A 15,365-nucleotide genomic window follows, 5' to 3' on the forward strand; every position below is an offset into this window, starting at 1 on the left:
TGTTGAAGAAAAACCAGAAACAGGAAGTCTATCCTGTGGGAAAGGAAATTTTCTTCAAGCCAATGGAGAAAAAAAATTAGGTTTGTAACTTGACACTTAAATCTCAAATTCATCTTAGAAACATCAAAGCTAAACATAACAAAATCAAAGTGTATTTATAAAACTGGGTTGTAGGGACAGTATACATTCACACACACACACAAATCTCTGGATTGTATTCCAAATGGGTAGGTTTTGAAATGTAAATTATACCTCCACAAAGCTGTTAAAAGTTAAAAGCATATCCTGGTATATGTGCATACTCACATACACACATGCACTCAAACTAGTTAATTAAATAAACAGAATTTGGTAGCACAAATCTTAAAAGGTCTTATTAATTAAAACAAACCCAGAGCCAGGTATTGGGGTGAATGCTGGAAGATCAGAGAAACAGAACAAGCCACAGCTAACCTCACCTCACCAATTCCTCAGCTGATCTTGTTTCCTCAAACTGAAAGCTTTTGAGTCCCCACCCAAATGGATCTCAGCTGAACTGCTGCTCAAAAGCCTAAAAGATTAAAAAGGCTCTAGTTCCTGGTCCTCATGCACAATATATTGGGGAACACAGTATCACCACATAATTTTAAAATAAAATGGACAAAAAGTTTGGATGACTAATAACATAATACCTCAACACCTTACTTCTCTGGCAGTCTTACCTGTCTGGAAGAAAGCATAAGGCCACCTTTGAGTACCCGAGCTCATCTATCTCAGGCTGTTGGTGTTGGAGCACACCTTTAATCCCAGCACTCGAGAGGCACAGGCAGGTAGATCTCTGTGAGTTCGAGGCCAACCTGGTCTACAGAGCAAGTTCCAGGACAGCCAGGGCTACACAGAGGAGAAACCCTGTCTCAAAAAAACCCAATGAAACAAACAAAAAAAATTAAAAGCGTAAAATGGTAGCAACGAATGTAAGATAATTCTCTTATAATTTAGGGGAAGAAAAGTCTTAAGTGTAAAATCAGAACCGGGACCGGAAGATCTCAGCATCAGGATAACCTCCTATAGAAGACGCCATGAACAACCACAGAAGGCACACGGCATTCTGGGAAAGAGTTAACTTAGAGTCTGTGAAGACCTTCCTGACCTGTTGGCCTCAAGTTCTCCACCCCGGCAGCTGTCTGAGCTGCTAGCTTCCTCATCCCTTCCTTCTGAGCACAGGTAGAAAGCGCTGTCTCTTCCCCTCTCACTACCTGCTTTCTCCTCTTGACGTACAATCCACGACTCTGTGCACCTCTCCAGTTGGAGGTTCATGTGATCTGTTTAGTACTTTGCCACACCCATCTCCAGTACCCAGAAGTGTGCCTGGAACAGCCGGCGTTAAAAATGTATTATATGATCAATAGATCACTGAACAGATAAAACCACTCCTACAAAAATCGCAATAAGCCAAACAGCACAGTAGAAAGGTTAGGGGCAGCTGTTGAGATGACCTGGGGGCAAAGACACTTGCTGCCAACTCTGAAGACCTGAGTTCAATCCCCAGAACCCAAATGGTGGAAGCAGAGAACCCATTCCTGAAAGTTAACCTCTGACCTGCACACAAGCGCCATGACATCTTTGCCTATGCGTGTGCACACATGTATGCACACACACGGAGTAAATAAATAAAAAAAAATTTAAGTAATAGATGAGCAGGAATAGGCAATTCGTAGGAAAAAAGATGGCAAATAAATGTAGGAAGAACACCATAAGTCTCCTCACTTTTCTTCAGAGTGAATGCTGATGGTGAGAAGATCTGCTGGACCTTTCCAGAAAACAATTTTTTATCGATGTGAAATGAGTTAAAAGTAGTTGTCTTGGCCAGGCAGTGGTGGCGCACGCCTTTAATCCCAGCACTTGGGAGGCAGAGCCAGGCAGATCTCTGTGAGTTCGACACCAGCCTGGTCTACAGAGCGAGATCCAGGATAGGCACCAAAACGACACAGAGAAACCCTGTCTCGAAACAACAACAACAAACAAACAAAAAACAAAACAAAAACAAAAGTGAACTTCATTTGACTCAATAATGCTCCCTTAGTATTATGTGAATAGCATTCTAGCTAGTGTAATTCTAGAAGACATAGCCAGAGCAATTAGTCAGGGGGGGAAAGCAGTCACGTTGGAAAGGAAAGAGGTAAAATCATCTCTAGTTCCTGATGACATCATCCCATTTGTAGGAAACTGAAGATTTCCACACACAGAACCAATGAACAATCTCAGCAAAGTTTGCACAATACAAAACACACACACAAAACTGAGCAAATGGGGCAGGAGAAGGACGGCTTGGCTATTAAAAGTGTTTACTGTTCTTGCAGAGGATGAGTTCCCTTCCGAGCACCTACCCTGGGAGGCTCATTCCAGGGACTTGATGCCCTCTTCTGGACTCCACAGGCATCTGCACTCATGTGAGCATAACCCCTGAACACACAAATACATTTAAGAAATAATAAAGACAAATCTTATTTAAAGACTTCACCTGAAATTTGGTCCTTAAGGACTACATATAACTAGAAATTAAAAGGAGAAAGGTTTCCAGAAATCTGTGTGACCACTGAGTACACCTCATCTCTTTCCTGGTGGCCTCTCTCACAGAGACCAGCTGCTTCTCACCACTAGAGGGAGCAGCATCCTTCTGCCAAGGGGCCTGTTGATGTTGATTTGGGCCAACGCTGAAAAAAATAAAATAACAAAATGGAAACTCTCAGCTTGACTAATTTTTTGCAGTAATCCCAGGATTGTAACCACATATGATGCTGTTATTCCTAGAATTAACTACCAAGATCATCTCAATTAGGCATAGGGACTTTTCTAGGGCATTTTTAAAATCATTTTTTTTTAATCATGGGGAAGACATAATCAAAGAAAATAACATTATTATATTCAGGCCATAGTAAGAACTGTCCATGTAATCATCTTCATATTGTGATGTTATTTTGGACACTATTTTCATATTTTGTTTCTAATGTACTCAATAATTTGGGTTTTTTTAAATTATTCTCTCTCTCTCTCTCTCTCTCTCTCTGTGTGTGTGTGTGTGTGTGTGTGTGTGTGTGTGTGTGCGCGCGCGCGCGTGCGTGTAGACAGATCAGAGAACAAATGTTGGGGGTCCTGTTCTCTTTTACCTGTGGGATCTGGTATTGCACTCATGGCCATGTCTAGTGACAAAGCTCCTTTACCAGCAGAGCCGTCCACTGGCCCAAGGATTGGTTGTTTAGACATTTACTTTGTCGATTACCACTGTCACAAGCACTAGGGGTGCTGTGCTGAGTAAGCAAAAGTCCCCTATACTCATCTAAGATCACCCTTTAACTGGCCACTGAGCATTGGCCACGCACGTTGTCCTCATGCCCTCTCACTTTCTGCCCTCAGCCTTTTCTGGGAAAAAAATTCAAATCTACAGAAAGGTTGAAATAATATTATGAACACCCATGTATCCTTTGCTTATGCTCTCCCATTATTAATATTATGCTTTATATATATGTATGTGTGTGTGTGTGTGCGCGCGCTCCTACATATACATAGAGATATATAAAATATGATATGTATGTTCATATATTCTCCTAGGTAGATTAATATTTATAAAGTTCATTTTTTCTAATTATTTTACTTTATTTTATTTTGCTTGTGCGTATATGTGAATCTAGGCATGTGCATGCCAAGGTTTGTGTGTAGAGGTCAGAGGATAACGTGGTTCTCTCCTGCTAACATGTGAATCCTGGAGCTTGAACTCATGTCATCAGACTTAGCAGCAGGCTCCTTTACCCACTGATGGCCATCTTGTTGGGCCAAACCATTTCTTTTTGGCTAAGCCATTTAAAAGAAATTTTAGGTACTATAAGATTTCACTTCAATATTTCAGTGTTTTTCTCTTCAGAACAAAGGCATGCTCCAATCACCATGAAACCATCATATTCAAGAAATTTATGTGGACATCTATAATTCCAGGACTCAAGAGGCTAAGGCAGAGTTACACAGTGAAATCCATTTTAAAAAACACAACAAAAACTACTTAGTGAAGGTATGCTGGAGCTACTGGCCTGGGTGTAAGGTAAAAAGTCCGAGCTCACTTCCAGGTTTTGAAAACCCACCAATCCCAGAACTCAAAAACCCACCAATCCCTGGGCTCTCCCCAAGCTCAGGACTTGAAATCTCACCAATCCCCACCCTGGAAAAATCCACTCCCAAGAAGCCCTATGTAAGTTCAATTTTCTGATGCCTCTCAGGAAGCAGAAGCAGCCACATGTCTTTCCCAATAAATCTCTTGTGTGAGGTTTGTTGTGCAGTGTGACTTTGTGGTATTCCTTGGCTTCTGACTGCCAGGATACCTTTCCCCTCGGTGCTACGAGACGTCTGCTGGGGAAGCCTTTCCCCTCAGAGCTGCAACACTTAACACTGGACAGAGAAACTCTGGACAGGAAAATTGACTTGACTGATAAGATCTGCAGGAGCTTCTGATGAGGCTATTCACATACCAAAACCCACTGGGATCTACCATTTTGAGACTGTAGGGGAACTGACCTACAGGTGGAATCTTCCATCCCCCAAACCCCCTTTCTGCCTTATAAAACCCTCAGCTTCCCTGCGCCACGTGTGCACACGGCTCCTTCACTGTTCTCCACTTCTGGAGCTGCCTGTTGCTTTCTTTTTTTTTCATGTGACCTCCATCAATCCCACCTAACATTTGAGAACTACTGACAATGTACAAAAATGTTTCCTCTTTTTCAATCTTTATTCCACAATTTCATACACATCTATAGTGACTATTAGTGTTGTCTTCACCCTCTGTTCCTCTCTCATCCTGTTGCCAAACATTCCTTTACACTGTGTAAAGATGTGTCACTGTGATTTGTTTAATAAAGAGCTGAATGGCCAATAGCTAGGCAGGAAGAAGTTAGGCGGGACTTCTGGAGACAGAAAGGTCTGGGGGAAGAAGAAAGGAGGAGTCACTAGCTGGACACAGAGGAAGCAAGGCATGTAGGAGGAGAGGTAAAAGCCAAGAGCCATGTAACAGCACATAGAGTAAATTGAAATGGGTTAATTTAAGTTGTAAGAGCTAGTTAGAAACAAGCCTAAGTGGAGTGGGAGAGCAATGAAAGATATCTTGATAGAGGGAGCCATTATGGGGTTAGGGAGAAACCTGGTGGTGGGGAAATTCCCAGGAACTCACAAGGATGACTACATCTAAGAATACTAGCAATAGTGGAGAGGGTGCCTGAACTGACCTTCCCCTGTAATCAGATTGGTGAGTACCCTATCATCATGGAACCTTCATCCAGTAACTGATGGAAGCAGATGCAGAGATCCACCGCCAAGGTCAAGCTCTGGGAGTCCAGTTGAAGAGAGGGAAGAGGGATTATATGAGCAAGGGGGTCAAGATCATGATGGGGAAATCTACAGAGACAACCGAACCAAGCTCATGGGGACTCACAAACTGTAGACCAAGAGCTGTGGAGGCTGCATGGGACCAAACTAGGCCCTCTGCAGGTGGGAGACAGCTGTGTAGCTTGGTCCTTCAGCCTTGATGCAGGGGGGAGGGGATTGGTCCTGCCTCAACTGAATGTGCCAGGCTTTGTTGTTTCCCCATGGGAGGCCTTACCCTTTTGGAGGAGTGGATGGGGGGTGGGTGTAGCCTGGGCTACAAAGTGAGTTCCAGGAAAGTCTCCAAAGCTACACAGAGAAACCCTATCCAAAAGACAAAAAAAAAAAAAGAAAAAAAAAAGGCATCCAATATGGGGCCACATATTTCCACACAGGCTCTGAAAAAGCAGTCTCTTAGGTATCCTCAGTGTATAGAGACAGTGACTCTTTTAAGAGGCTCTGCTATGGAGCACTTAAATGGGGTTTAGGAGCAGCAGGCAGCACACTACTTGGTCATAGGTAGAAGCGCTTACTGGAGCTAGGGTCTATAGACCAGCTCCAAGCAGGAGCTGCAGGCATAAGGCTCCATTCTCACCAACCCAAAGGGGGCGGAGCCAGCCACCAGGCCATGTGCTAGCAGAGGAGGACCTAGCCACCACTACTTAGCAGCTTAAGGAACACTGCCAGTGCATGGCTGCAGACACTTAGTAAAGCAATCCAGACCAAGAAAACCTCTGAACAGATAGAGTCTATTTAAAAACGTGCTTAGATGCTAAAGAAATAAAAGAAAATGGATATAGACAATCATATAAAAATTTTATAAATAATAAAATAAAGTCTTTAAAGAGAGAGAAAAATATTTGAAAAGTACATAAACATGGGAAATACACAGGACATCTGGATCCTGTATGGTGCTTTGTTGACTTTGAATTTTTTGAATGCTAATGAACAGAGAATGACAGCTGCTGAGATACACTGAATTGAGGAAGGGACTGCTGAATTAAACCAGCCTAGATACTTTAGGGATGTCTTGGCTTCAAAATGGAAATTGGACAATGTGTTGCATTGGGGGAGAATTTGTGCTTTTGTTTCCACGGGAAATGAAAAGCTATGGATTCCCTCAAAGTTAATCGAGATCAGATTTGAATGGGGGAGACCTCCTGATGATCTTGGCTACAGACAAAAGAAATAAACCTAGAAAAACTACAAGACAGAGCAAGAGGACCAGACACCAATGAAAACAGGTAGCCCAGGAGATCCAGCCTCTCAGAGTGCCCCTGTTGCATCCAGAACAGCTTCAAGGTTGCTAGCTGAGATGGTCCAGACTCACAGACAATTCTAGCCAGGACTGCAGATAAGCCTTGCACTTTCCCATTGCATAGAGACTGTACAAATGTTGTGGCTAGTTTTCCCAGGACTTGACCATTATCTCAGTTTTCTTAGGGTCCCCCAAAGATGCCATTGTTTCCAGACAACAAGAAGCAGTCTAGAAAACTGACACCCACATTCCTGGGAGGTGGGGTGGGTGGTTTTTGGTCATTGGGTTATGGATGTGTGTCATCATTTAGGGAGGTTGGTTAAAAACTGTTCATTGGGGGGGGGGCAAAAAAAATTGTTCATGTCATGGTCAGGGCAAAGCTAAACAAAGGAGATTAGATGCAATGATCTCTTTCTAAAGGGAAGAGGGGGGGATATAGTATAGAAATGATGGGATTAAAGGGTGGATTGTTGAGTCTACTTTTGAACAACTACTAGTCTCAAGTATTTTACATTGGTATGGAATTTTGTATATTGATACAAATTTAAGTTTATTTTTGTTGTACTGTATGTATGTTTCTATTCTTGTTTAAGGTATTATAACTGTGCAACTCATTTAAAAATGTATTGTAAAGTTTTAGTTCTTAAAAGCTATTTAGCATAATAAAGAAATACAAGTTAATAGTCATCTATAACAATCAAACTTATAGTCATGTTAGGTATGTTTTCAAAAACAGAGCTATATATAGTTTAGATAGGAGATCTTCAAACACTTCAAAGACCTACAGAATATGGCATTTAAAATGTTTTAATAACACAGAGCTTTTCCTAACAGTAAGACACATCTGCTCCTGGTAGCACCAATTTACTTTAAAAAATAATGATGGGCATTGAAGAATCTCCATATGGAGTTTGCTTTCTTTGTGGCAAAAGTTAGCCATTTGGGCAAGAAACTGCCCTTGCCTACACTGCTGACAGAATGCTGTCCAAACTGGACAAGCAGGACATAAAAGAAAATGACTGCCAAACTTTGACAAGACAAAGTAGGACAGTCCTTCAACGTTCCTGCTTCATATAAAAGTCTGTCAGGTATTTTAGGCCTGTAGGCTGAAGACAGATGCCGAAACACTACAAACGAACCTTGGGGTGACTGTCCAGGCAACTAGATGTCATTGTCATTTGGAAGTTGTTTGCTCTGCGCTTCCTGTTTACTCAAGTAATATTTTATCCTTCTTGGGTCTCTGATGGAGCTGAAGATGAAATAATTATAGTTTTCTTTGTCACCAAATTGAGAAAAAAACTTACAAAAGAGATGTAAAATGTAGGAGGTTGAGAAACATAGAAACTTAAGTTGTTTATCTAAGAAAACATTTTAAGGTCTAAAAAGATAGGTTTTAAGATGGTAATACAAGTTATGATAGAAAATGGTTTAGGTATAAAACTTTAAATTCATCAAGATAAGATAGATAATTGAGTACTTTCTCTGAATATGCCAAATGCAAATGGACTGAACATTATAATGTAATTCTTACCTGATAATTGTTCTTATTGTTTATAGTTTTATTATGTTAAAGTTAAAATCTTTCCTTTTATTTAGACAAAAAAGGGGAAATGTTGTAGAATATTCCTTAACACTGTGTGAAAATGTGTCACTGTGATTGGTTTAATAAAGAGCTGAATGGCCAATAGCTAGGCAGGAAGAAGTTAGGCGGGACTTCTGGAGACAGAAAGGTCTGGGGGAAGGGGAAAGAAGGAATTACTTTCTCTGATGCAGAGGAAGCAAGACATGCAGGAGGAGAGGTAAAAGCCATGAGCCACATAACAGCACATAGATGAATAGAAATAGGTTATTTTAAGATATAAGAGCGAATTAGAAGCAAATCTAAGCTAAGGCTGAACTTTCATAATTAATAAGAAGGCTCCATGTCATTATTTGGGAGCTGATGGTACAAAGAAAGACTTGGTACATCATCCCCCTACTCTCTAGTGAATGTTCTTCTTCCCAGGAGGTCCCTCTCCTATTTTCATGTCTTTTCTTTGTGTCTGACCCATTGAGTTTAGAGTTGCTTGCAAGAGTGTATGGGAGGTATTTGCCAGCCTAAGAGCAATCTATCAGTACCTACACCATGGAATAGAATATAAAAGGCCCTTTGTGTCTGGCTTCTAGCTAGCATGAATTCTCAAGATTCAACTATATTGTAGCGTTTGTCGGAACTCCATTTGATTTGGGGGTTGAATTGGTAGTCCCTATCACATTGTGAGGCCTCCGCCATCTCTGTTGCAACCTGCTGTCTTTATTACTTCTTTCTTCATGTTACCAGCTTAGCCCACGTTAACAAAGTGGCAAGAAAATCTATAATATGGGAAAGCTACAAGACAACTCTCTCTCTCGTCAACAAATTGCAACTGTGAGAATTTTCTTTTCTGTCAAAGGTAGTTAGCACAACAAGGGCAACTATTGCCTGGACCTTGCTTTCCCCTTCGCTCTGATTAGTAACTATGTCAGATTGTGAGGTTGAGTTCCCATCAATGGGATGAGACATGGTCGATATCCATGTTAGAGATAAGACAGAAGCCATATTGGCCAACATGCTCCCTAGCCCTGTTTGGGTTCTGATGCACCTTTTTGCAAAAAGAAATTGGTAAGTTACTTTTGCTTTGTTTGTGTATTCTTTTGTGGGACACTGAGATTATTCTTTTCCCACACAACAAAAATAAAAGATAAGGGGGTAGGGTAGAGGCTAAAAAGATGGCTCAGCATTTGAGAGAGCACTGACTGCTTTTGCAGAGGACCTAGGTTCAATTCCCAGAACTCACATGGTGGTTACCAACCTCTATAACTCCAATTCTAGGGGATCTGATGCTCTCTTCCAGCCTCTGTGGGTACCAGGCACAAACTTGGTGCACAGATATACATGCATGCAAAACACCCATATACATAAAATAAAGATAATAAAAAAAGATGAGTGGAAAGTGGGAAAGGAGAAAGGGAGCGCAAGGGAGGAAGGGAGGGAGGGAGGGAGGGAGGGGGGAGGACTTGTATATCAGATGACACTGCAGAAACATGCTGTCTACATCCAAACACACGAGACTTGTATATCAAAAGACACTGCAGAAACATGCTAATATCCAAAATATGAGCTCTGCTTAGATTATGATTCAATGAAATACAAATTTACACAGTAAGAATTTTAAACATGAATTAGTTATTGAAGGTCTTAAGGAATGGTGCTCATTTTTGTAGTTATGCCTTGGTGATGAGTTCTGTATCTTTTTTTTTGAGACAGAGGCTCACTATGTAGCTCAAGCTAGCCTCAAACTCCTGATACCCTGCCTCAGCCTCCTGAATACTGGGACTATATACATGTCTGCCATGTCCACCTTCCCAGATACTTCCGGTTTGGATTCTACATAATATTGTACGGAAATAAGTGAGGTTGTTTGTAAGCCTACCATCTCTTTAACATTTATTTATCCATTCATTCCTTCATTCGTGTGCATGCGTGCGTGCGTGCAGGGGGTGGGGGTGGGGGGCGGATGGGGGTTGTGGAAGCCAAGGTTTCTCACCAAATCTGGACAAGAAGGCAGTCGGCAAGCCCCGGGAACCTCCGGTCTCCACTCCTTAGTGCTGGGGTAGAGGGTGTGTGTGTGGCCACAGCCAGGTTTTCCGAGTGCTGGGATCAGAACCCAGGTCCTTATGCTTTTGCAGCAAAGTGTTCTCACCACTGAGCCATCTCTCCGCCCCAAGTCTACCATCTTTGAAGCTAAATGTGTTGAAGTTGAGTGAAAGGCCCACGAGGAACTGCCATTTTTTGGTTTTTCCTGATGTAAAGATTCCCCTCTGCCAGAAGACCCTCCCAGACCACCCTACCTAAAGGTTGTTTAGTTCTCCATTACTAACACAACACCCTCTCTTCTTTCATCCCTCCTTCCTTTCCTTCTCTTCTTTTTGGCATGTGTGTAAATGTGTGTTAGCTCCAGAGGCTGACATCAGGTGTCCTCCTCCACTGCTCTCCACCTGACTTTGGGGACACCTGCCTCTTCCCTCACACACATACCGCCCCCCAACCCCAGCACTGTGATTACCACTGGGCCTGGTTCTTCGTCGGTAAATCTAAACTCACAATTGCGCAACAAATGCTTTATCAACTGGATCATCTCCAGCACCCACTGACTGTTCTTCACAGAACTATGCTGATGTCCCTTCACATACTCATCAGTGGACTTCTCTCTACCAGAATTGAGTTCCAACAAGAATAAAACCTTGTTTTCTTTGGTTGCTGCTACCATCTGGGGTTATGGCTGGCACCCAAAGGTGCTTAATAAACCTCTATTGCCCGGAAGGGCACATGGATAGAGGGGCAGTTAAAAGCTGAAAGCACCTGTTGGAAAAACCAACAAGGAAATACTGGCAAATCATGTTCTCCAAAGATGCCAGAAAAGGAAGAGAGATTCAACTCTTAGCCCTGAGCCCTGGGGGCTGTGGAATTAGATTCATGATTGTTTAATACAAATCCTTTTTTTGAGTGAAATCTCAAGAGTCCAGTATGTAAAACCTGATAGCCAAAAGCAGATTTATTATTTTATAGCTTAGTCTCAAAAAAATAAAAATTAAAAAATTATCCAGTGGTTATGAGGAATCTAGGAAAACCTGGCCTAGCAATGCCAGTTTAGAGGTGAAGGGCTGGCTAGGGCAGCTGAGAAGTGGGGTTCTCTGCTTGGCAGACTGCTTCTCCCTTGGCTGGTCATGGTTTTCAGGTGAGGAGGGTGTGCCTGGCCCTGCTGGGGGCGCCCAGGGTCCCGAGCTCATGGTCTTTCTCTGAGCTCTTGACCTGTTCTGCTTGAGAGAGTAGAACTCCCTCATCAAGTCCTCCACCTCCCACTGCTCTTCCTTCAGCCTCCGGCAACAGTGCAAGGCGGCGGGGTCGATGGGGTGGGCTTCCGTGTTGAAGATGTAGCCCCCAGCTCCCAGGATGCATTCCCCATGGGGGGTCATCACAGAGTCAAAGGTGGAGCCGTTGTTGTGGATGAAGTTGTTTGGGTGAAACAGAAGATAGAGGTATTTCACAGTCTCGGCCAGGAAGAATGACTCCATGCGGTTGTCCAGCTTGTGGTCCCGGAGGTCCTTGATCTGCGTGTGAGAGGAAGAAGCGAGTCAGAAGGGCACCTTGGTTTGGGAGTCAGGGTCAGGCAGCCCTGTCTGTAAACCGCTGAAGGCCTTCGGGTGAGTCACTTCTTGAAGCTTTACTTTTCCAAGTCACCCTCTCCTCTCACTTGAATAACGACAAACTGGGCTCCTGCGTCCATCCTTCCCTACGGGACACTTAGACCGCTGAGTCGGTCAGGTCCTTCGGGACCTGCCCCTGCTCCCTCTCTGCCTCACTGTTTCCTACCTGGATCCTTTTCTTGCAGCTCCAGCCACCAATCACAGTCTCACCTGAGGGTCTCTGTGAATATTTTTAAACACAGATCTAAGGAAGTGAGGGAGCCAGGTATGAGGCTGAGAGGGAACAAAAAAGTGCCTCTGCCTCTGCCCCTCTGCCTCTGCCCCTCAAGGCCTCTCTGAATTCTCTGAACTCTGCTGTGGTCTCTTTAACCCTCTGTAGCCATTCTATCACCTATTCACATTTATACAGACACATGGATGATAGCTACAGATAGATGTAACTCCTATCTGATATATAGTGTAGAATCCAAGAATTACTATTATTATTAAAGATTGGAATAAAAGAACTTGTGTTGGCCACCGGACAGCTATCAAGGGAAATTTGGCAAACTGCAACAATGAAATCAATGTAGCTTATGAATTTATTATTAAATAAATTCTAACACTGTGGAAAGAGATCAATGTGTCCATCTGTTTCCAACACAGTCCTCATGACAAATGGTGACACATATTCCTGACCTGACCCTTCCTTATGAGAGCATCAGGTTTTTACTACTGTGAAGAACTAACTAGGGGTTGGCTATACAGAATTCCAAAAGTTCACAGGCAGAGATGAGTAGGATAATTTACTACAAAGGCTTACTTTTAGCTTCTTAGATTTACCAGTACATTTAAGTAAAATTAATTCTCAGTGGACATTTAGCTTACACAATACTGTGACTCAAGTATGGACTCAAAGACCAAGTCAGATTTTCTTCCCTGTTTGACAAAGATTCAAGGGCTGTTCTCATATGCACCTTGGGAAATCTCCCAGAGGCTTCTTTTTCATGGAAATGAGCTTAGCTTTCCCAGTGGACTTATCGCTTTGGTTTTTCAGAGAACAGAACATACTGGAAGCCAAAACAAACCGTGGCCTTACTAACTCATTCACTACAGGTCTCTATCACAAACTGAGTCTAGCAGGAAATGGAGCTCAGTTGTAGAGTGCTCGCCCAGCATACATCAGGCCCTGGGTCCAATCTTTAGCACCATGGAAAGAGAAAATGATCTATCTATACTTTACCTATAAAATATCAACACATTACAAAATTTTGCAAAAGTTTTGTCGTTTAGTTTTGAAGTCCACATCCCAACACAAACTCCATGGACTGTCAGGAAACACCCAGATTATTCCTTAGACATCTGTTTTGTTGTCTACAGCGGCTGCCTGACCCTCTCCTGTGGGTCCCATGAGGACGGCAGCTCTCTCACGGAGCAGCCAGTGTGCACTTCTAAAGTACAATCAGATCGTGGCGCCGCTCTGCTGTGGGTCCTGCTCCAAAGCCCGCTCTCTCCTGTGCGTACGAAGGCCCTGCCTCATCTACCTCTGCCCCCGCTTACCGAGACCTCCTCTCTAACCTTCCTCCTTGCTTACCCTCCTCTGATCCAGTCATACTAGCATGCTTTCTGTTTTCCAGACAGGTTTTTATTATTTTTCCCAACTAAAATGTAAGCTCAGGAGAACAGGGGGCCAGGTCTGCCTGTCTCTAATCCATGGACTATATGGCACATGACAGCCATCCAGAAAATACCTGTGGGAACAGCAGAACTGTTTATTAAGGAGTCCATGTTTGAATGCAGGGCTATGGGACTCTAGATTGCATCTCTTAAAATTCATTTAAAAAGCCCTGGGACAAAACGTTCTACAAAGCCCATTTTGGTCTTTTTGTTTGTTTGTTTTGGTTTTTGGTTTTTTAAAGCAGGGTTTCTCTGTGTAACAGCCCTAGCTGTCCTGGAACTCTCTCTGTATACCTTGAAGCCTTTCCTGGAACTCACTTTGTAGCCCAGGCTGGCCTCAAACTCACAGAGATCCTCCTGTCTCTGCCTCTCAAGTGTGGGGATTAAAGGCGTGCGCCACCAGTGCCATCAAAACCCCATTTTGTGAAGCACAAATTCTGACAGACAATGACGGCTGGTACAGAGGTAAGCCAAAGGCTTGAGGTCTAACCCGCCTTGGTAGCCGGGTCCACACCATTTGTAAAACTCAGTTAACTATGACAATTCCAGTAACTACAAACATTTGGTTTCCAGAAGTAAATTACCTTGTCGCTTTATAAGCTTGACCACCCTGCCCGGGGTGGGGTGGGGTGGGGCACGTAATGGCCACCAGGAAAGATGTTTATCTGTCACCTAACATTCTTCAACTGTCTACTCACTGCTTACCCCTAGCAATGACAAACTGCAGGCCAAAAAGAAACTTTTCAACTTCCTTCCATTCTCCATCCCTGTGTCCTGTAACTACACCAGCTTATAAGAGGACACTGGTTCCAGTTCTTACAGAGGCCCCTCTGCAGCTCTGTCCCCAGAAGGCCTGTACTGTCTGAGTCACTCGCCCCTTGCCCGTCTTTCTGCCTTGCTGACCTTTCCCACTTCCACTGGACACGTCACGGTCTACAACCACTCCATTCTGGTGCTAATGCTCCAGCGCTGTGTGCAGAGGCAAGAGGCCCGAAACACTCACCGTGGCAAACCCGCACTCCACCTTGCTGATTTTCTCAATGGACTCCACAGCATCTCTCCCGAGTTCTAAGAGAGTGGGATCCCCTGTGGCACGGTAGAGGTACATCGCGCTCTCGATGAGCTCTGTAAAGCCAAGCACACCTTCTCAGGAGCTGAGCAGGCATGGCATGGGGCCCGCTCAGGGAAGGCAGCAAAGGATCCTCCCCTCCACACCCGGTCAGCAGAGCCCCCGCTGGAGAGAATCATGGCATTGCTTTCGAGTCTACCTGGCAAACTGCAACCAATGAACTCACTGTAGCTTATGAATTTATTATTAAATAAATTCTTGACATTGTAGAAAGACGGAATGTGTCCATGGTGAGTTTTCGGAGCCAAGACGCACAAATCCTGAAGCTCTGCTGAATCCAGCAGACTCCCGTGCCACAGAGAAAGAGGTGGGCAGCTCTGGGACAGAGACGGTCGCAGAGGTTGTGACCTGATCCACAGTGTCTGCTTCCTCCCTGACTTCAGTTGTGCACACGGCTATCTGACCGGCAACTATTCCTAGCAGTGATGTGATAAGAACACCATGGAACCCAGGGCCGTGAAGGAGCACTTGCCCAACATGAGCAAGACCCTGGGTGCAATTCCCAGAACCACAGAAAAAGAAAAAATATTAATTAAGAAAAGTTAGCTGGGCGTGGGGGCACACACCTAAAATCCCAACCCTTGGAAATGAGGGTAGGACAATCAGGAGTTCTGAGTTATCACTCTCACCAGTACACACGTCCAAGGATAGCCTGGGCTACATGAAACTATGGGAAGGTGTTCCAGATGCTCTGAAGGGACACCACAGCCCAAT

The 15,365-nt window shown here is 43.7% G+C and overlaps 1 protein-coding gene across 2 annotated transcripts in view; it reads right to left on the bottom strand.

The window, feature by feature from the left end:
* Positions 1 to 11,187: 11,187 nt before the first annotated feature.
* LOC114706521 (ER degradation-enhancing alpha-mannosidase-like protein 2) overlaps positions 11,188 to 15,365 on the bottom strand; it is a 30,270-nt gene continuing 26,092 nt past the window's right edge. For both annotated transcript variants that reach the window (XM_028888925.2, XM_028888926.2), the window contains 2 exons: positions 14,526 to 14,647; positions 11,188 to 11,770 (listed from right to left, as the gene is read on the bottom strand). In XM_028888925.2, coding sequence (XP_028744758.1) covers positions 11,270 to 11,770; positions 14,526 to 14,647 — 623 coding nt within the window. In that variant the 3' untranslated portion in view covers positions 11,188 to 11,269. The remainder of the gene's footprint in view (positions 11,771 to 14,525; positions 14,648 to 15,365) is intronic.

This window comes from Peromyscus leucopus, chromosome 4 (assembly GCF_004664715.2).
Source record: "Peromyscus leucopus breed LL Stock chromosome 4, UCI_PerLeu_2.1, whole genome shotgun sequence".
Classification (NCBI taxonomy): Eukaryota; Metazoa; Chordata; class Mammalia; order Rodentia; family Cricetidae; genus Peromyscus; species Peromyscus leucopus.